This window comes from Dipodomys merriami, unplaced genomic scaffold (genome assembly GCF_024711535.1).
Source record: "Dipodomys merriami isolate MVZ:Mamm:240054 unplaced genomic scaffold, mDipMer1.0.p SCAF_44, whole genome shotgun sequence".
NCBI classification, from domain to species: Eukaryota; Metazoa; Chordata; class Mammalia; order Rodentia; family Heteromyidae; genus Dipodomys; species Dipodomys merriami.
Window position 1 is genome coordinate 12,010,093 of NW_027206002.1, and position 20,574 is coordinate 12,030,666.

A 20,574-nucleotide genomic window follows, 5' to 3' on the forward strand; every position below is an offset into this window, starting at 1 on the left:
TCGGGCTGACCACGCCCGGTAGACAGAGGCCTGTGTTGTCCAGACATTTCCCAGGTTGCCAAGAGACAGACGCAGCCGGGGTCCGGAGGTCTCCGAGGGGGCGTGGCGGGGTGTGGGACTCACACTGCTCTCGGAGACCGCTGGCCCCCGCCCTGCTCTAAGGCTTTGCCCTTCGTTTAGAACGGGCTGAGATTGAGCGGCACAGGCTTTTTCTCTAACTCACTCGTCTATGCCAGCTCTGAGCCTGCTTCCCACTGAAACAGAGATCAAACTCTGATCACCAGTGTATCCAAGACCAGCTCTGGGCAGCTCGGGGCACTGCAGCTGGATAGATCTGTGTCTGAGGTTTGTCTCAGTCCCTGGGGAGCTGTGTGACTTGTTAGAATATAACTTGACTTCTCTGAGTTTCAGTTTCCTACGTATGGAAAATATGGAGATGGATATGTGCTGGAGGCAGAGTTCAATGGGAGAGAGTCTGCTGATGCCCGGCACCACCCACAAAGAGACAGACAGACAGACAGATGGATGGATGATCAGGAGATAGTAGAGGAAGATTAGATAGATCGGAGATAGAAAAAATGGTGGATAATAGGCAAGTAGATGAGATAGGTTGATACATAGATTGTAGATAAAATAGATGATAAATATTGGATATAAGGAAGATTAGATAGATTTGATTGATTGATAGACTAGATAGGTAGGTAGAGAGGAGGAACATCAGATAGGTGGATATATGGATGATAGATACATACATGATCTATAGATGCATACATAATGGATGGAAAGATAGACAAGCAGATAGATAGATAGATAGATAGATAGATAGATAGATAGATAGATAGATAGATAGATAGAAAATGATTGGTAGATATTGTCCCAAGGTAGAGTGTTTGAAGAATTGAAGCAACAGTGATTGGCTGACGATGATATTGATGATGATGATGATGATGATGATGATGATGACAATAGCAGCTAATGTACCTTGTGTGTACTCTGTGCCGCTTGGTGTATTTCATACTGTATGAATCCTCGCAACATTCCCGAAACATAAGTCCCGTTATTTTGCCTATGCAGATGGGGAAACCGAGGCAAGAGTCGGGTGTAGCCACTGTCATGGCTGTGTTCTCTCCAGGCAGGTCTGCTTAGGCATTGGGAAGGGCTGGGCCCGTGGATACCTGCGCCGGGGCCCCTCGGGTCTTGACCCAGCTCCTGGGGGGCAAATGCATTTTCCAAGTTGACAATTTAGAGAATTTCAGAGCAGTTGGAACTGGCCTGCACCGGGTTCTATAGAACACTGTATGTATATGTGTGTGTGTGTGTGTGTGTGTGTGTATGTATCTCAAATATATATGCATATATATACATGTATACACCCTCAAATATATATATATATACATATATACACCCTCAAATAATTTGAAATACATATATACATATATTATACCCTCAAATATATTTGTGCATATAAATACATATATATACCCCTCAAATATATCTGTGCATATAAATACATATATGCACTCCTCAAACATATATATGCCTACATATACACCCCTCAAATAAATGCCCTCCAGGGCACACAGGTGCAGAGTGGAAGGAAAATTGCCCCCAGTGGGACATTTCCTAGATTTCAGACCTGCAGATGGGGAGATGGGGCTGAGAGTGATCAGACGGAGGAGATGTCTGCGGGCACTGAGGGATGGCCGCTGGTACGGCCGTGGCCTGGGGTCCACGTTCAGCCGGCCGGCCGGCCGGTGGGTGGTAGACATCCCCAGAGGTGTTTCTGGGTGCGATGGTGGGTTGGGGGCTCTGGCGGGGGTCCAGTGCATGCCTCATGCGGCTGCGGCCCATGTCGTTTTGCCAGTATGACTTCATGGAGCGCCTGGACGGGAAGGAGAAGTGGAGCGTGGTGGAGTCCCCGCGGGAACGGCGCAGCATCCAGACCCTGGTGCAGAACGAGGCCGTGTTCGTGCAGTACCTGGACGTGGGGCTGTGGCACCTGGCCTTCTACAATGACGGCAAGGACAAGGAGATGGTGTCGTTCAACACGGTGGTCCTAGGTAGGCGCGGGCTCTGCGGGGAATGGTGGGAGGGGGCCGCCCTGCAGAGGGCATCCATGGGGAGAACCATGGCCCCCGTCACAGAAAGAGGAGAGGAGGAAGCGGAGCACGGCGTCCCTGCGGGGCTGGGAGGGTGGCAATGCCTTCGTCCCAGAACTGCTTTCTCCATGTCTCGGAAGACTTGAACCCACACCCGGGGGCTGCCGGGGGCCCGAGGCCAGGGCTGGCTCGTGGGATGCGGCACAGATTCACAGGATTGTAAACCACAGTCCTAGAGTCAAGACCGTGTGCGTATGGGCTGTGGACTGTGTCCTCTGACGTCTGACAACCCCACGGGCAGCCAGAAAGGGTGTCACGGCCCTCCACTTTCCTGGGGAGAACACGGGGACTGGGAGATGTGGACGGTCTCCCCCAAGGTCACACATATGCCAAGGTCACAAACAGCCCAGGGTCACACGCGGTCCTGGGTCAGGCACCGTCAGTGACAGTGGATGTCAGAATTCCCATTTTCCGGGGCCTGTACACTCTGACCCCTGTATTTCTTTGGATTCCAACCAAATTCCTCACTGTCCCCCTGCTAGTGAGTTTGGGGTAGGGTGGAGCTGTGTTATCCAGTAATGCACCTGCTCCTTCCATAATGCACCTGCTCCTCCCATAATGCACCTGCTCCTCCCATAATGTACCTGCTCCTCCGGCAATGCACCTGCTCCTCCCATAATGCACTGCTCATCCAGCAATGCACCTGCTCCTCCCATAATGCACCTGCTCCTCCCATAATGCACCTGCTCCTCCAGCAATGCACCTGCTCCTCCTGTAATGCACCTGCTCCTCCAGCAAATGCACCTGCTCCTCCTGTAATGCACCTGCTCCTCCAGCAAATGCACCTGCTCCTCCCATGATGCACCTGCTCCTCCTGTAATGCACCTGCTCCTCCAATAATGCACCTGCCCCTCCCATAATGCACTGCTCCTCCAGCAATGCACCTGCTCCTCCTATAATGCACCTGCTCCTCCAGCAAATGCACCTGCTCCTCCCATAATGCACCTGCTCCTCCGCTCCTCCCATAATGCTTTTGCTCCAGCAATGCACCTGCTCCTCCCATAATGCACCTGCTCCTCCTATAATGCACCTGCTCCTCCAGTAATGCACCTGTTCCTCCCATAATGCACTGCTCCTCCAGCAATGCACCTGCTCCTCCCATAATGCACCTGCTCCTCCAGCAAATGCACCTGCCCTCTTTATCCGAGCAGACACAGGCCCTGTGGTGGTGAGCTGCCCTCCTCCACCCCAGGTCCTTCCCCTCCCTGACACTGAGAGCCAGGAGCTCAGAGAGAGTCCATGGTAATGGGCCCAGATGAGGGGCGCTGTGCTGATGGACAGTGAGTGGGGATTTCTCGGAAGGCAGGAATCACGGAGGTCTGTGGTCCAGGTTTTGGTGACGCGGGCGCTGTGCTGCTGTAGTCCTTGGTTCCGGCCCTGCCGGCTCCTCCAGCTCGTCCAGCTAGCGGTCGCCGCAGTCCCCGTAGACTTGCCATCTGTAATCATAATGCAGGACCAACTGCCAGAGCCTGCACCAAGGCAGGGGGGGGGCGGTGGTGGACCCACGCTTCTCCCTCTCTCTCTCTTTCAGATTCAGTGCAGGACTGCCCACGGAACTGTCACGGGAACGGGGAGTGTGTGTCGGGCCAGTGCCACTGCTTCCCGGGCTTCCTCGGAGCGGACTGCGCTAAAGGTACTGCCTCAACTTCCCCACCCTCAGGGGAAGCTCCTCAGGGGCCCGGCAGGCCCCACGGGCACAGTGGGTGAGCCCGTGGCCCCGGGGTGGCCTGTGATCATCTGGGAGAACCGGGCAGTTTTCCTGGGCATTGGGGTGCACTGAGGAAAGATTTGCTCAGAGCAGGAGGCCGGCCCGGCCGCCGTGAGCCACGACCCGCCTCTCTGATCGCCGCTCCACGTGCTCTAATGCCCCCCACCCCACCCCCAGCAGCTCGGGGTGAGGAAACTTCATCCATTCCAGCCAGCGTCCCTCTTCGCAGAGGAAGCACTATTTGTCTTGGTGGAATAGGTTTTAAATCGTATTATTAATTCATCTGCACTGCTTCATAGAGGAAGGCTGGGGTCTGGGGATCCCTGAGGGAGGGAAATGGAAGAAAGAAAATGACTGTGGAGAGCGGGGAATTGGGGGGGGAGCCTGGGCTGTGCACCTCACTGGCAAGAGACCTTCAAGGTGACCTTGAAGTGGCCCCAAGGGGCAGGGAATGGAGATGGCACACGCACACACACACACACACACACACACACACACACACACAGGACCACATGCATTCCTGTGTCAAGCAGAACACACATAGAACAATAGAACAAAAGCACCGGGTCATACTTTTGCTGCACATCTATATTTCATTCTGTTTGATTCTTTAATTGGAATCTTTGTCGGCACACCTGAATTGTACAGAGGAGTTTCGAGGGTGATATTTACTTCAGGCAGGTAATGTATTCAGGCGGTCCTGGGGTTTGAACTTATGGCTTCGTGTTTCTTAAGAAGGTACTCTTACCGCTGGGCGGCGTAATGTACCCTGACCAGACCCGCCCCGTCTCCACCGCCTTTCCCATTTCTCTTGGTAGAACGCCCAGGGTCAGCAACCAGGGAAGTTCCAAGACTGGCAGCCAGGCGTGGGTATGAGCCGGGCCAGCCAGGAATCCAGACACTGCTCAGGACCCACGGCCTTGGCCAGGGCGGGCAGCATTTCTACCCCTCGGCTTCCTCCTCTGGAAGAGGGAGAGACGCTCAGGAGGCTGCGACCTGAGGGTCGCGGTTCAAAGCCAACCCTGGCAGGAAAAAGTCTGACAGACTCTCCCTTCCAGTTAACCTCCAAAAGGCCAAGACGTGGAGCTGTGGCTCAATGATAGAACATCAGCCTTGAGCACAAAGGCTCAGAGATCGCACTCAGGCCCTGAGTTCAAGCCCCAGGATCGGCACATGCACACAGAAAAGATAACACGGCGAGCTGGTAGCAGAGCTGTCTCGAGTTGTCTTTCCTGGCTCATTTGGGCCACGTGGAGGCCCCCCCCCCCCCCCCGCCTGCCCCGCAGGCCCCCGGCGCGCAGCTGCTAGGTAATGCGAGTTTAATCGCTATTAGAAATGACAACTCCCGCCGCCGAACATCTGTCTCGGAGTCCCAGAAACGCCACACGCGGGGCGAGTCACGTCCTTCCTCCTGGGGGCTTCTGCCAGCCTCCACCCCGCATCGGGAACCGCGCGGGGAGGCCAGGGAGACCGAGTCGGGGAGCTGCTTCTCTCCTGATCACTGTCAAGTGTGCCCCTGCTGTCTGCCCCTTCCTGGTCACACTCGGTGCTAAAGTCCAAGTCACCGCCGCCGCCACCACCCTCCTCACTTGCACTCAACAGCCCCAGGCCTCTCCCGTGAAACCTCCCGTCACCCTGGTTTTTTAGAGATGGCTTACCCTCTTTGCAGGAAGGCAGATGACGGGCACAGAGAGGGTCACTAGCTGGCCCCGAGCACACAGCTGGGAAGGGGTCTGTTGAGGTTGCACAGGGGTTGTGGCTTCTACACGCCACATGTGTGCTGCTGACGCCCAGGATTCTGGCCCTGGACTCCTGGGAAGCCTTTAGAGGGAGGAGAAGGGGTTTATCTGGATGGGAGGGGCAGCGCTAGAGACCAAGTCTGTCTGCTCTGCACCCTCCTCCCCACCGCTGCCGGCTCGCCCGCCTCCATGGCCTCTGCTCCCTCCTCCAACTGTCCACGTCTTCTCTCCGTCCGCCTGCCCACTGCCCACCAGCCTCTGCTTGTACAGCCTGCCTCCTCCTCCCTCTCCTCCTCCTCCTGTCCATGGTGCAATCCTCCTCCTGCTCCTCCTCTCCTCCTCCTCCTGTCCATGGTGAAATCCTCCTCCTCCTCTTCTCCTCCTCCTCCTCCTCTCCTCCTCTCCTCCTCCTCCTGTCCATGGTGAAATCCTCCTCCTCCTCCTCCTCCTCACCATAGTGAAATCCTCCTCCTGTTCCTCTTCTCCTCCTCTCCTCCTCCTCCTCCTCCTCCCCCTCCTCTCCTCCTCCTCCCCCTCCTCTCCTCCTGTCCTCCTTTCCTCCTCCTCTTCCTCTCCTCCTCCTCCTCTACTCCTCCTCCTGTCCATGGTGCAATCCTCCTCCTCCTCCTCCTCCTCCTCCTCCTCCTCCTCTCCTCCTCCTCCCCCTCCTCTCCTCCTGTCCTCCTCTCCTCCTCCTCCTCCTCCTCCTCCTCCTCCTCCTCTCCTCCTCCTCCTCACCATGGTGCGATCTTCCTCCTCCTCACCATCTCCACTGCCATGATTCTCCTAGAGCTTCACCCTACCCACTTCAAACACCTCCCGGGGCTCCCGGGGCTCCCAGGGCTCCCGTGGCTGCCGCCGAGGTTTGCAGAATGCTGGGGAGAAGGTGCCTTGCCAGCCCGCTAGGGCTCCAACACTGATGGCCAGGCTCCATCTTCTGAGGCAGAGGATGAGTTTCTCCCTTCTCCCCGCACAGCGGCTCCCTCCTGTCATCCCTGCTACTCTACTCGGGAGGCCGAGAGAGGAGGACCGAGGGGAGAGGGCAGAGCAGTGCCCAGAGCCTGCCCCACTGGAGAAGAAGCTGGGTGCCATGGCTGCTGCTGGGGATGCGGAGACAGGAAGGTGTTGGCCCAGGCTGGACAGGGATAAAAGTGAAGCCCTGCCGGAAGAATGGCCCATTCAAACAGGACTGGGGGTGTGCACTGAGAGGTAGAGCATCTGCCTCGAGTGTGGGAGGCTCTGGGTTCTAAACCTTGGAGAGCAGGAGGGAGGGAGGGAGGGAGGGAGGAGGAGAAGTGGAGAGAAAGGGAGGAAGGAGGAGGGGGAGGGGTGGGAGAGGAGGAAAGGGAAAGGGATGGGAGGGGAGAGGAGAGGAGGAAGGAAGGAAGGAACGAACGAACGAACGAACGAAGGAACGAAGGAAGGAAGGAAGGAGGAAGAGGAAGGGGAAGGGAGAAGATGGGAAGCCCTTCTTGTTAAACTGCTAGATAAGGGACAAAACTCTAGAAGAGAGAGTCCGCGGGCCTGGGCGCCCCAGGATTTTGGGACCATGCCCAGCCTTGGATGCTCACCCAGGGCTTAGGGTGGCTGAGGCCGAGGTGGGCGGCCGAGGCCAGGGTGGGTGGCAGGTTTCAGAGCGTGTCCATTAGCCGACATTCTAGGGAACATGATGGCCCTCAGGCGGCGCCTTCTGTCCCCAGCCTCTCTCGTTTCCCCAGAACACACCGCAGAGTGGCCGCGTCCCAGTCTTACTCGACTCGGGTTTAAGTCCCAGAGAGGCTTAGCAGGTTCCCAGCCACACAACAGGCAAGGCCGAAGGAAGACAGGGAGACGGGAGTAAGACAGCCCCGCGCCTTCCACACTCCAGCCCAGTTCTCCCGGAAGCTCCAATCGCCACAAAAACGCGATGCGGTGGGGATCTAGACCCGTGCTTCAGAAAAGGAAAAGAGGACGTTTGCCGTGTATCCCCACGCATTTAAATAGTCATTCTGTAATTAGTGCTGCGGTCACACACACACACACATGCACGCACGCACGAGCGCACACACACACGCACACACGTCCACACCTTTGACTTTTTCGGGCCTAAGTACTCATCCATTGGGAACTTTCATAACTCTCAAACTGGAGGTGTCGCCAGGTCTCTACAGGTATTTTAAATGAATTGAATTAATCATAGGCTTAAAAGTCTCTTGCGATCTTCGTTAACTTCCCTGGGTTTAATTAAAACATCTGTGCACTTTTAATTTATCGATTCATCCGTTCATATGTCATGTTTTTAACACACGCCAGCATGTTCCGCATCATTTTTAACCCGATTCCCACTTAACTAAAGCAATTAAATTCACCCCGGATTAATTAAGGCATCCACACTTTCCTGCCTAAGTCAGCGTGTCCCGCGTTCCCCACCACCACCACCACCACCACCCCACGGCTCCGGGAGTGTCAGAACTTGACACACCTGATGAGCTTTGTGTCCTTCTGGAAATTCTCCTGAATGGTCTCTGGGCTTGTTGTGAGCATGCTGTGTGACCAAGCTGAATGAGGAGGCCATGCGTGCCTGCACCCCAGTTCAGACCTGCTGACCTGCTGGCCACAGGCATCCTCTGATCTCCTCCATTGGGGGAGGGGTCTTGCTGGATACCACCCTACCTGAACCCATCTCGAACATCTGAGTCCTTGGGGCAGCTGGGGGAAGGGCAGTACGTGTCCAAATGGCTGGCGATCTCAGTGTTTTACCTCCATGGTTACTCCTTAGATCTGTTGTGCAGCTTACACACACACACACACACACACACACACACACACACACACACACACACACACACACACACCATTTAACAAGGGGAGACCCTGAGGCACTGGGTCTACAGCCTTCTCGACTGGATGAGGTGAGCCGGGGAACTATCCATAAAATGCCAGATCGGTTCCCTGGGAGTTGGCTTGTACTCACGTTCCCACACAGGATGCCCATCAGAGCCCAGCCCTTCAGGACCCCTCCCTCCACCTCCCCGTCCCCCCCACACACACCGCCACCACCTAGTGCTGCGAATATCATCTCCAATCCGAGAAGCCAAGCATTGTATCTCATTTTTTATTACCTGTACTTCCTAATGAAGCTGGATGGCGGATGGTGCTTTTATCGGCAAGGCATACTACTTGCCCAGGCTTCTACTCATCTGTCTCTTTGTGTATATTTCCCCGAGGTCCTGTCTGTCTGCCGTAGTAGACGTCTATTCTGTAAGACAAGTTGGAAATACTTCTTCCTCCTGGTGTTGCTTGTCTCCTAATTCTGAGCTAGTGTTCCCTTTGTCTCACACACACACACACACACACACACACACACACACACACACACGCAAGATGTAAGCACTGAGGACACACGCGATCACCCCTCTGGGCTTGCACAACCATGTCTTTCTTCTCTCCCTCGCTTGCCCAAGAAAACAAAACAGGAATCTTCAGCATATTTTTTATTTAAATACGTTCGTAGTCTGTTTCCACTTAGGTCTGTAACTCCATGCGGAATTGGGACTTCTGGCTACAGGGTGGAGAAAGGGTCAAACTTTATTGCCTACCAAATGAATCTCCAATTGCTGGGCTCTAGCTACAAGCGAAGGACGCTCCAACCTTGAAAGAAAATGCAGGACCACGTCAGGTGGCCAACTTCACCCTTAAACGTTGCCTGGGGGGGCAGTGAGGGGGCAGGGGTAATCTCTCCTTTCTCCTCTCCTTTCCCTACGCCTCCCACACCTCTTGCACACAGTAGGCAGCCCGGCCATGGGCCCATAGTAGGTCACTGGGTACGACAGCGGGTCAGGCTCCCCTGGCTATTTTAACAATGAACCTGGGGTATTGGGTTCCGGTACTGAGCTCTCTGGAGGGATTTTTTGTTTAACATCATTATTTTCAGGTAATTTCTGGCATTCCTCTCCCACGGACCCACGGGCGAGTGGTAGAGCTTCAGGCATTTGGGATCTATTTTTGTGTCTGAGCCTCTTCGGCAACCTAGAGTTTTCTCCCAGTGTTGAAACCCTCGTTGTCCCCAGGATCCAGGACCAGTTTCTCTTCGGACAGAAAAGGGGGTGGCTTACCCTGCAGCCCGGCTGGCTGCCTGCCTGCTGCCAACGATGCGGGGGGGGGGGCCAGGAGGGGGCTCCCCTGCCCGACGGCGAAAACGAGCTCTGTGCTCTTCAGGCGACGCTCGATTGTGGCATTTCTTGTCATCCAGCCTCTTAACTTGTCGTTTGTTTTTTCTTAAAGCTTCTGTCGACCAGGACACGGGAATGGTTGGTTCACGTATATATGGCTTTTAATTGATTTTAAATGGAAGTCTGAATGCTCGGTGTTCTGCTTCCACGCAGCCTTAGACGTGGAGAAGCAAAGGGGCGGGAGCGTCAAAGGCTCTAGATGTGGTTTTGACCAATGAGAGCCAGCTGTGCCCACAGCAGGGGGTGGGGGGTGCTACTGAACTTTGAACTCTCTGCTCTAGCTGGTTCCCACACTCTTCCAGGGTGCTGGAAGTGGACCTGTAGCCACACAGTGGGTTGATGTGTCTTTGTCTTTCTCTGAGGGAATGCTGGGGGATTGGCTTGCCGTGTCTCTGGGGGTGGGAGGTGGGGGATAGTTCGTTACTTTATCTTCCAGGCGTCCACCATTTTATCCCAACCCTCTCTTTAGTTCTCAGAGATCATTTGGTGGTGGTATGTGTGTGCCAGCCTGAGTCTTGAACTCAGGGCCTGAGCGCTGTTCCTGAGCTTCTTTTTGCCCAAGGTGAGCACGCTTACCTACCACGTGAGCCACAGCTCCACTTCTATTTTACTTTATTGGTAGTTTATTAGCCATAAGAATCCCACAGAACAGACTTTCCTGCCCGGGCTGGCTCCAAGCGGTTAATGCTCTGCTCTCAGCCTCCTGAGTTGCTAGGATTCTCTGTAGGAGCCACCGGCGCCCGGCCTCAGAGATAGTCTTTTCACAGAGGAAATCCGGGTATCCAAGAAATGTTAACCATCTTGTGAAAAAAATCCCACAGCCAGGCAAATGACAAGCTGAGGTTTTGAACCTGAGTCTGACCGCTATCCAGACCTTCCTCTTTCCGCCCATACCGTATGTACTTAGTTGTCTCTATCCTGTCCTTGAAGAAATAATACCGTCGATTGACGGCCGTCTCTGCTTCCCACGTCTGGGCCTCGCAGATGATGACATTCTGGTTTATGTCCCGGAATGAGTTACGTCTCCCCAGAGGGGAGGAGGGAAGGTAGCTTTGTGCAGAGAGCCAAGACACCGCTGTGTTTGGGGGTGGGGGGGTGGGAGGTGTACATCTGGCATCTGCTAGCCCCAGGACAAAAATGAATTCACCAGCCCACCTTCCTGGTACCAGCCAAGGCAGCCAGTGCTGTGCCCAAATTTACCGCCCATCCGTGCTTCTGACCACACTTGCAGCAAACGCCCTCGAACACCCTGACAAATGGTGCAGCTCTGCCCTGTCTGACTGACTGCTTGCTTTTCTCCCTGAGTAATTTAAAGTAGGTCACGTTTTAAATTTGATTTCCCAGGAACCTGGTTTTGAGTAAAACCCAATCTTCCCTCTTCTAGACAATTCCAATTTTTTTCCCCATCACTTGAGAAGTTGAGTAGGAGAGTTTTATTATGAGGGTTTTTTTTTAATCCTGATTTTATTTTTATCAACTAATATGGGCAATAATTACTGGCTCCTTCCTCTTTCTATGCACCCCTTCCCCGGCGTTTTGGGAGGACAGGGGAGGAATGTTGCGATGTGAGTCTACCTCCAGCAGACGGCCTTCAGATCAAAGGAGGAGGAGGAGCTCAGGGCAAGCAAGAGAAGGGCTGAGGTGGAGGTTGGGTGGAACTGGTACCTAGTTGGGCTGCCCTGCTGGTGAGCTTTGTGGAAGTTCCCTAAGTGGTCTGCACAGGGATAGGGGGACGTAGCTGTAGCTCAAGGGGAGGGAGGGGACGGGGGGGAGGAGGAGGAGGAGGAAGAGGAGCAAGAAGAGGTAGAGGAAGAGGTAGAGGAAGAAGAGGTAGAGGAGGAGGTGGTGGAGGAGGAGGAGGTGGTGGAGGAAGAGGAGGAAGAGCAAGAGGAAGAGCAGGGACAGGAGGGGAAGGAGGAGAAGGAAGAGGAGGTGGAGAAGGAAGAGGAGGCAGAGCAGAAGGAGGTGGAGGAGAAGGAAGAGTAAGAGGAGGAGAAGAGAAGGAAGAGGTGGAGGAGGAAGAGGTAGAGGAGGAAGAGGGGGAGGCAGAGTGGAAGGAGGTAGAAGAGGAGGAGGAGGTGATGGAGCAGGAGGAAGAAGAGCAGGAGGAAGGGTAGAAACAGGAGTAGGTGGAGGAGGAAAAGGAGGTGGAGCAGGAGGAGGAGGTGGAGGTGGAAAAGGAGGAGAAGGAGGAAGAGGAGGAGGTGGTGGGGAAGGAATAGGAGGAGGAGGAACAGAAGGAGGTGGAGGAGGAGGAAGAGGAGGAGGAGGAAGAAGAGGAGGAGGAGGAGGAAGAAGAAGAAGAGGAGGAGGAAGAGGAGGAGGAGGAGGAGGAGGAGGAAGAGGAGGAGGAGGTGATGGAGGAGGAGGAGGAGGAGGTGATGGAGGAGGAGGAGGAGGAGGTGATGGAGGAGGAGGAGGAGGAGGTGATGGAGGAGGAGGTGATGGAGGAGGAGGAGAAGGAGGAGGAGGAGGAGGAGGAGGAGGAGGAGGAGGAGGAGGAGGAGGAGGAGGAGGAGGAGGTCGTCCTCAGGAACTGCACAGAGAACATTCTCCACCCTGCCTCACCGGGGAGGTGAGGTCGTGAATGTCATTTCCGTGGTCCGTTGGAAGGCGGCTGCGGCTGGGTGGCGGGGAGCCCGGCGGCCCTGCCCGACACGCCCCCAGCCCGCCCCGGCCCGCCCCGGCCCTCCCCGGCGGCCCTGCCCGACACGCCCCCAGCCCGCCCCGGCCCTCCCCGGTGACCCCGTGTCCGCTTTGGTCTTGCAGCCGCCTGCCCGGTGCTGTGCAGCGGGAACGGCCAGTACTCCAAGGGGACGTGTCAGTGCTACAGCGGCTGGAAGGGCGCCGAGTGCGACGTGCCGCTCCACCAGTGCATCGACCCCACCTGCGGGGGCCACGGCGCCTGCGTGGACGGCAGCTGCGTGTGCTCGACGGGCTACAAGGGCGAGCACTGCGAGGAAGGTGAGCGGGGGCCGGGAGGGGGGCGGGGCGGGGGGGGCGCCGCTCAGGGCCTGGCCAGGCCCCAGCCTGGCAGACGCAGCCGGAGGACTTCAAACCCCCGGCTGTGGTAGATGGACAGAGGAGTCAAGGCCTGTGGAGATGGTTCCGGAAATAATACTGTATTTTCCCCTTCTCGACGTAGAGACCCTTTCTTTCTTGCGTTCTCCCCCCCCCCGACTCTGTCTCTCTGTCTCTCTCTGTCTCTGTCTCTCTGTCTCTCTCTGTCTCTCTCTCTCATCTGCTCACTGTGCCTCTGATGCTTTCTTGCCTCTCCCCTTCTTTTTCTTCCTTCTCTCCCTCCTATCTCCACCCCCACCCCGCCTTTTCTTTCTGCTTTATTTAGAGTCCTCTGGGTTGGAAATTCCTAACGCTGGCCAGAGAAAAGGAACAAGATGTCTAGAGTCTCCTTCTTCCTCAAAGCTGGAGATGCTCTGTTGTTTCTTATTATTTCATATATTCATTCATTCATTCATTCATTTATTGCCAGTCCCAGGTCTTGGACTCAGGGCCTAGACGCTGTCCCCAACACCTTTGGCTCAAGGCTAGCACTCTACCACTTGAGCCACAGTACCACTGGCTTGTGTTTTCTTCTGAGTGGTTAATTGGAGATAAGAGTTACAAGGACTTTCCTTCTCGGGACTGGCTTCAAACCACAATCTTCAGCGCTCAGTCTCGTGCGAGGATGACAGGCGTGAGCCACCGGTGCCCAGTTCTGCTAATTGTATGTTTTCGGTTCTCTGTGGTTGGTTTGCTTCTACTCTTCTTGGTGCTCTGAGATGCACGGGCCCCTGTGTGACTATTCCCACGAGATCCAGGACGCCGGTGGAGAGCGGGCAGGCATGGAAGGCCACGGTGGAGGGAAATCACAGTGTCTCCGTCCAGCCACACCGAACGCAAGTGGAGTGTCTGTGCGGCGGGAGGGCTGGGACCGAGAGGCAGGGGTGCCTGGGAGCTCACGGTGTGTGGCACACATTCAAGTACTCCCTCCCCCCAGCATGGGGACCGACAGGATGCCATGAACCGAACCCATCGGGGGCATTACACTCTGAGACCTAGAAAGCAGAAGGAGGCCGGTCTCAGGGTCCGCTTACTCCAGCTGTCTCCTCCAGGAGAATAATTCAGTACAAAAGTCTTGGAACCAAGTCCTGTACCAAGTAAGCAAGGAGACAGCTGCTACACCTTCCTCTCTGCCTGCCTGCCTGCCTGTCTGTCTGTCTGTGTCTGTCTGCACTCTCCTCTCTCTCTGTCCTTCCGTGCTATGGTCTTTAGTGGCCCAGCAGGTGCTTCGGACCATGTAAGGAGCAGCCTGGCACCGCCGGCAGGCAGGTACAGACCTGTGTACTCTCCACCTCGGTCCGCTCCTGGCCCTTAGCACGGAGCCGCTCGGTCTGCCATAGCTGAGTGTCTCTGTCCCACACCTCTCTCCCCGCAAGATGTCCTGGAGCACCCACACAGCCCCGGCAGATTTCTCCCTTGGCATGGATCCATCATCAAACCAAACCAGTAGTGATGACCGAGGAAATCCTGACTTGGTGACCCTGCTGGAAAGATGGAATGGAATGATTGCCGGAGACAACGCTGCCTTCGCCGAACACTCGGCAGAGGCCACTTCTTCAACAAGAAAGGTTACAGGGCGTGAGGAACACACTAGAAGAAGGGCCTGGTGGGAGACTTCCCCCCCCCCAGGGAAGACAGGGTGTCTGGAGTTGCCAGTGGGTCCCCGACTTCCCGCCTCGGCTAGCCGGTCTTTTTTAAATGTTCAGGGTGAACCAAGCCAGCGACCCTTGTGATGTCATCTCTCCAGTGATCGCTCTTACCCGGGGGGATGCATGTGCTGCTGGCAAAACAGGAGACATCATCATACAGCCCGGACCAGCACTTTATCCTCCCTGTGATGATGATTATTAATTATTTCTCATCTTCATCACAATCATGTTCTAGGAGAGGTGACAAGCAAGGGGTGAACTCCTGTTCTGATTGACGCCATCCGTGTTTTCACATCACTGCATGGCTGGGGCTTTTGTTGTTGTTTTTTTCAGAGACATGGAATGTCGTAAACATAATTCAGGATTCTTCAGGGGTTCCTGATATATGCCTACTGTTTATTTAAAACACAAGTTCCTTGACCTCCTTTTTTCAGGCTTAGGGAGAGGAATCACATTCACCATCCGCCTGTTGTCCAACCCAACGCAGGACGCACGGCTAAATGAGTTGTCCTGATTTCGGATGCCGAGGGCCGGCGGCTGGAGGCCTGAGTGGTAAAGGCCGCTGTCCGCCGTTTCAGTACAGCTCAGTTTTTCTTTACGAAGCTTCTCCAATGTCGTCCATGGTCCCTGCTGCCTGGTGAAGACTTGAAAGGGATATGGCCACCAGACAGCCCGTCGGATGACACAGGGGCTGAATTTAAAATGCATGGTGAACCTGCACCTGTTAAAGTTTGCGTTCAGTTATTCCATCAGTGGCTGTAAGGATAAGATCCCAGGCCGGGAGGGGCTGGGTAACAGACCCACTGGTGTCTCCCACCAGAGAAAAGAAGTGCTCTTCTTTCTGGGCTTTGTAAGTGGGGCTTTTGAAGACATACTAGCAGTGTTCTAGCATACATTTTTTTTCTACTTTCTTCATACCATAAGAGAGGATGGAAAAGAGAATGCTAATTTATGTGAAAGAAAGCTCGCTCTCTCTCTCAACCTCTCTCTCTCCATCTTCATCAATATTGTCATCTCCCTTTTCCCCTCCTCTCTTTCCTCTCTTCTCTCTCTCATGTTACTTTCCATTATTTTATTTCATCTTCTCAAGGAAAAAAAAAAAAGATGACGATGATACATTTTTTGAAAGCTGCTAGCTCTTGGCACTTCACCAAGCATTTTAAATGGCTAATTATAGGTTGAGAGCAATCTCTGAGAAAGTAACACACAAGATAATTTTGTGGATATTTTCTGGAGTTTTTATTAGGAATGGGGACAGACTTTTTTTTTCCTTTTTAGGAAAAAAAAGAAAAAGGAGCAGAACTCCAGGATTTCCTTTAGTAAAAGAACCCGAACCTGCCCCTGTTGAAGTTTGCCTTCCGTTATTCCATCAGTAGCTGTAATGATAAGAGCCCAGGCTGCACGCGTGTGCACTGGGAATGGGGGCGTGCACGTACATGCCTCGCTGGTACATGCGCCTTGCTGGTACCAGCCGGTCGAGCGAGGCAGGCTTCCTGGTACAGAGTTCTTGGGTTCCAGCTCATCTCCATATCGGTGTAGACTCAACTTCCTAGGGCGGCTGCAGAAACCTCTGTTCTCGCTCGCCCTCTTCAAGCTTTGGAATTGGGAGTGTTGATACGCGGACGGCCTCTGTGTTGTCATTTCTTTCTTTAAATTATCTTCCCGCAGTCACGCAGAGGAGCCGGCGTGGCACAAAGCAGTGCATGGGTGCGAAGCGTCGAATCCCACGTACCCCCTTCCGCACCCTCGCCCGTCCCTCCCTCCCTCCCCGGCCCTCACGCTAATGAACGTTGCAGGATGGACGTTGGATTCTTGTTGGCAGCTTCACTCTGTTCATCTTCCTTCATCTGCCCCCTTGACCCCACCCCGCGCCCTTTCGAGCACCCCATTCCCGGTGGTTTCTTTTGCTGGGCTTCGGGGCTCTGTAAGCAGACACACTGTTAGAGCTCTCTCTTGACGCCATGGTGGGCACCGACCCTGTCCCACCCCGGCCCCCCCCCTCCGGCCTTCCCCCCACTTCCCTTTGGTGATTGGCGCCCCTTTCTGTTCCGTTTCAGTCGACTGCTTGGACCCCACCTGCTCCAGCCACGGTGTGTGCGTGAACGGGGGGTGCCTGTGCAGCCCGGGCTGGGGCGGCCTCAACTGCGAGTTGGCGCGGGTGCAGTGCCCGGACCAGTGCAGCGGGCACGGCACCTACCTGCCGGACACGGGGCTCTGCAGCTGTGACCCCAACTGGATGGGCCCCGACTGCTCCGTTGGTAAGCCGAGAGGTTTCGTCTTGCTTTCCCAGCCCAGGGCAGGGGCGGGGGGGGGGGTCTGCGTGGGGGATGGGGCCTTCGGAAGCCACCTCTCCCCCCCACCTTTAGCCACGGGGGGTCTGTGAACCCCAGGGCGCAGGCCGGGCCCACCGCGTGAGTCCTCATGTCTCGTGGAGGGGAAAGCTCGTGTTCGCATCGGAAGGTTTCCTAGCTCCCTCGAGGGAGCAAGGCTTGGGTCCAGACACACTGAATAGCAGGGCCGGTAAAGCAGGAAAGGAGTGGGAGGGGTCCCCGGGGGTGTGGGGTGATGCCGTCAGAATGCTCCGCGCCACCCCAGTAACGGGAAAGTCACCAAGCCGCACGCGTGCGCGCACGTGGCACACACCACTTCGTTTTCCTGCCTTTAAAGCGCACGTGTCTCACCTCCCAAGTGACCTTAAAAACAATAAAACCCACAATGTTCAGCAGGTGGAGCCCGGCCCGACCTTCCCCGGGTTGGTTGCCGTGCAGACCGAGCCCCCAACCCGAGCAGCCAGCAGCCACGGTGCCACCCCCTTCCCGGGGCGGGGAGACAGCTGTCACAGGGCTGTGAGGATCAGGAAGGGAACAGACATGAGGCGTATTTCCTTCCAAAGAGGAAGACAGAGAAGCACAGTCGGTTACAATGGGGCCGTTCGGGGGCGATCAGCTCACTGGAGTCTGCTTTCATCCCTTGTGCTGGACCCCCTCTGCAGAGGATGGGGGGACGGGCCCAGGCCCCAGCTGTGCTGCAGAGGTGCTGCGTGACTTCCCGGAGGAGTCACCAGTTGTCCTGGGCAGCAGGGGTCCCCGTCCCTGGGGGTGACCGGCCACGCCCCCCTTCCTCATGGGCTGCTGAAAGGATGAATGTCTGCCTGGTGCTTGTCCCCGCATGAGAGGTCTGGAAGGCCAGAGCGTGTCTATCTGTCTGTCTGTCTCCTCCCTAGACACAAAAGGCTTTGAGCTCCTTTGAGAAAGAGGCTGTGTAAGGGCAGTGTCACGGCCGCGGTGAACGGGAGGTGTGGGGCGCTGGCAGACTGGGAGAGGCGGGGTGGAGGGGCCGGGCCCCACCACACTCAGTCAGTCCCGGCTCTCAGAGCTCTTCCCGGGTGAGACCTCTCTACAAGAATCCGGACTGCCCAGCGGACCTGTGAAGATGGATGTGTGAGCCTCACTCCCCTAGTTTCTGATTCACTCGGTCCAGCCAGGGCATGTCATGCTGCTGGCCCCCAAAACCCTTCTCCGAGAGCCAATACTCTAATAAGAAAAACTTTAAGACAGCCAGGGGCTGGTGGCTCACTCCTGTAATCCCAGCAGCTCAGGAGACCAAGATCTGAGGATCTCAGTCAAAGCCAGCCCGGGCAGGAAAGCCCCATGTGACGGTTATCTCCCATGAACCACCCAAGAAACTGGAAGTGGCGCTATGGCTCAAGCAGTAGAGAGTTAGCCTTGAGCAGAAAGAAGCTCAGAGGCCCTGAGTTCAAGCCCCAGGACTGGCAAGAGAAAAAGAAAAAAGGAAACCTCAAAACGTGCACCGTGAATGAGCGCTCGGCTGAGCTGAGCTACGGGGCCTGGGGCTGGGCCCGCGGCCTCAGTGGAGGGGCGGCGGGCCGCGGCTGTGTTGAGCTGTAACCCCTGTTTTTCTTCCAGAAGTGTGCTCGGTAGACTGCGGCACACACGGCGTCTGCATCGGGGGAGCGTGCCGCTGCGAAGAGGGCTGGACGGGCACGGCGTGCGACCAGCGCGTGTGCCACCCCCGCTGTATTGAGCACGGGACGTGTAAAGATGGCAAATGTGAATGCCGAGAGGGCTGGAATGGTGAACACTGCACCATTGGTAGGCAAACGACAGGCACCGAAACAGGCACATACTGCTTTATTTTCATAAATCGTAGATCGATAGTGACGGTCGCGCGTGCTGCCACGGGCTGTTCCCGCAGGGACACGCGTGCTTCCCCACCCCCAATCTTCTGCTGCTTCTCTAAATCTCCATCGGGCTGGGGAGCCCGAGGGAAAGCTGGGATCCTCCCTGGAAGAGGTTTTGGCCTTCCTTCCAGGATGCCAGATTGTGAGGAAAACAGACCCAGCCATATCAGAAACCCCCATCCAAACTGCTGGCTTTGGGAGTGGGAGAAATGTGCATGCATGGGAAACAGTCAGTGCTACAGGTTAGAGCACCTGTTCATTGTCTCTGAGATCTGCTAGTCTGCCCTGGTCAAACACTTTCCCGACTGGCAGGATCCAGCCATCCTTGCCTGCCAGTAGCAGATTCTGAGATCTGAACCTTTTCCTGCCATCTAGTGGTTGGCTCCTGACCCTGCCATTATCAACACCATTATCAATACCTCCTCCTCAGTTCTTATTTCACTTACTGCCTCTTTATAGAAGCTTCTTGACCAAGAATTTCCTTTTTTAATTTTTTGAAGGTCACCTTCTTTCATGAGAAGCAATAGTTCTAAAACCAGGTATGGTAGCACATGCCTATAACCCAGCTGGAGGCAGGAGGATCGTGCCATTCAAGCTAGCCTGAGCCATTTTCAGGCCAGCTCGAGCTACAGAGTAAGATTCTTGTTTCTGAAACCTAAAAGTAATTGGGTTGCATTTTTGCTTGGTTGGCTTTGCCTAGGATTTTGGCCATTATTGTAGCATTCTGACTTGAATGTTCCTAGTGGTCCCTTTGGCAGAAGAGTGTGAACGAGTGCTCTGGGGTTTCCCATCTCTCTCAGAGAGCTAGGACTGCATCGTTTCCTCCAGTTTCTGCTCTGGCCATGTGGTTCATTACATCCTGGGCACCATCACAGGCCACACTGCCTGGTTTCCAACCAAACAGCCCTGTGCCCCTCGAAATGATCTCAGATCCCAGCAAGCCTCACCCCCAAAATCATAGCTCGTCCACCCAGAGAGAGGCACGAAGTGAGGCGCCTGCCCAGGGCTGACTGCTGAGGTCAGACTCAGTTTCCCATGCTGTTCATTGGGGTGACGAAGCAGAGCAACAAGTGGGCAGACTCTGCATTCCATCTCCATCCAACTGGGCACCCGAGAAGCAGCGTGCCAATCCGGGCCACAGCAAGAGCACTGGGACCCTTCTGGGACAGTCTGTTGGCAGTGAATCGTTTTCCGAAATCTCTCAGTGACACTCCAGGTCCCGTTCCCCCTCTCCTCTCCCCCCGCCACCCACCCACACGTCACTTGCTCTCATCTCCAGCCCCTGCCAAAGCTGAGGCTTAACTCATGAGACTTCCAAGGGAGAGGGGGGCTACATAGGCCCAAGAGCAACGCAGTTCCTCCCATAGCTAACCCTCTCCATGGCTTCCTGTCGATATGCCTGTGCAATTAGATGAGGATTGTTCCCACCCTCCCTGCCAATCAGCAGCTTTGGAACAGAAGGCTGCTTCCTCTCAGTTCAACCCATCCAACCTCCCCTCCTTGCCTCTCCCCTCCCCAGGGGAGGTAAGGGACAGAGTTTCTGTGCCAAAAGGAGGCCTGCCAGGGTCAGACTCCCCCACTGCTTACATCCCGTCTTAATAGATTCGGGTGACGGGAGCTAGCCAACAGCAGCCAGGGTTTCAACCTTGAGGCCTGCTTTTCTATTTTTCAAACATTAGATAGCCAACAAAAGGTATTTCCTGGCATGTGGCAGTTCTGCGGAATGTAAACATTAGTTTCCGTTGGTAAAGGACAGCATCCCTCATTTGCGGGTGCCATGTCAGCCTCCACAGCATCTCGGTGCTGAGGCTCGAGGGCCCACAAAGCCTATTTGCTTTCTGGCCCTG

General features: G+C 55.3%; 1 protein-coding gene across 10 annotated transcripts in view; it reads left to right on the plus strand.

Moving 5' to 3' along the window:
• The window catches only part of Tenm2 (teneurin transmembrane protein 2), an 856,557-nt gene that overhangs the window by 761,596 nt on the left and 74,387 nt on the right, over nt 1–20,574 (plus strand). For 8 of the 10 annotated variants that reach the window (XM_069993966.1, XM_069993970.1, XM_069993968.1 and 5 more), the window contains 5 exons: nt 1,865–2,060; nt 3,691–3,792; nt 12,587–12,781; nt 16,584–16,784; nt 18,453–18,665. In XM_069993966.1, coding sequence (XP_069850067.1) covers nt 1,865–2,060; nt 3,691–3,792; nt 12,587–12,781; nt 16,584–16,784; nt 18,453–18,665 — 907 coding nt within the window. The remainder of the gene's footprint in view (nt 1–1,864; nt 2,061–3,690; nt 3,793–12,586; nt 12,782–16,583; nt 16,785–18,452; nt 18,666–20,574) is intronic. The other 2 variants (XM_069993969.1, XM_069993971.1) reach the window with 2 other exon arrangements.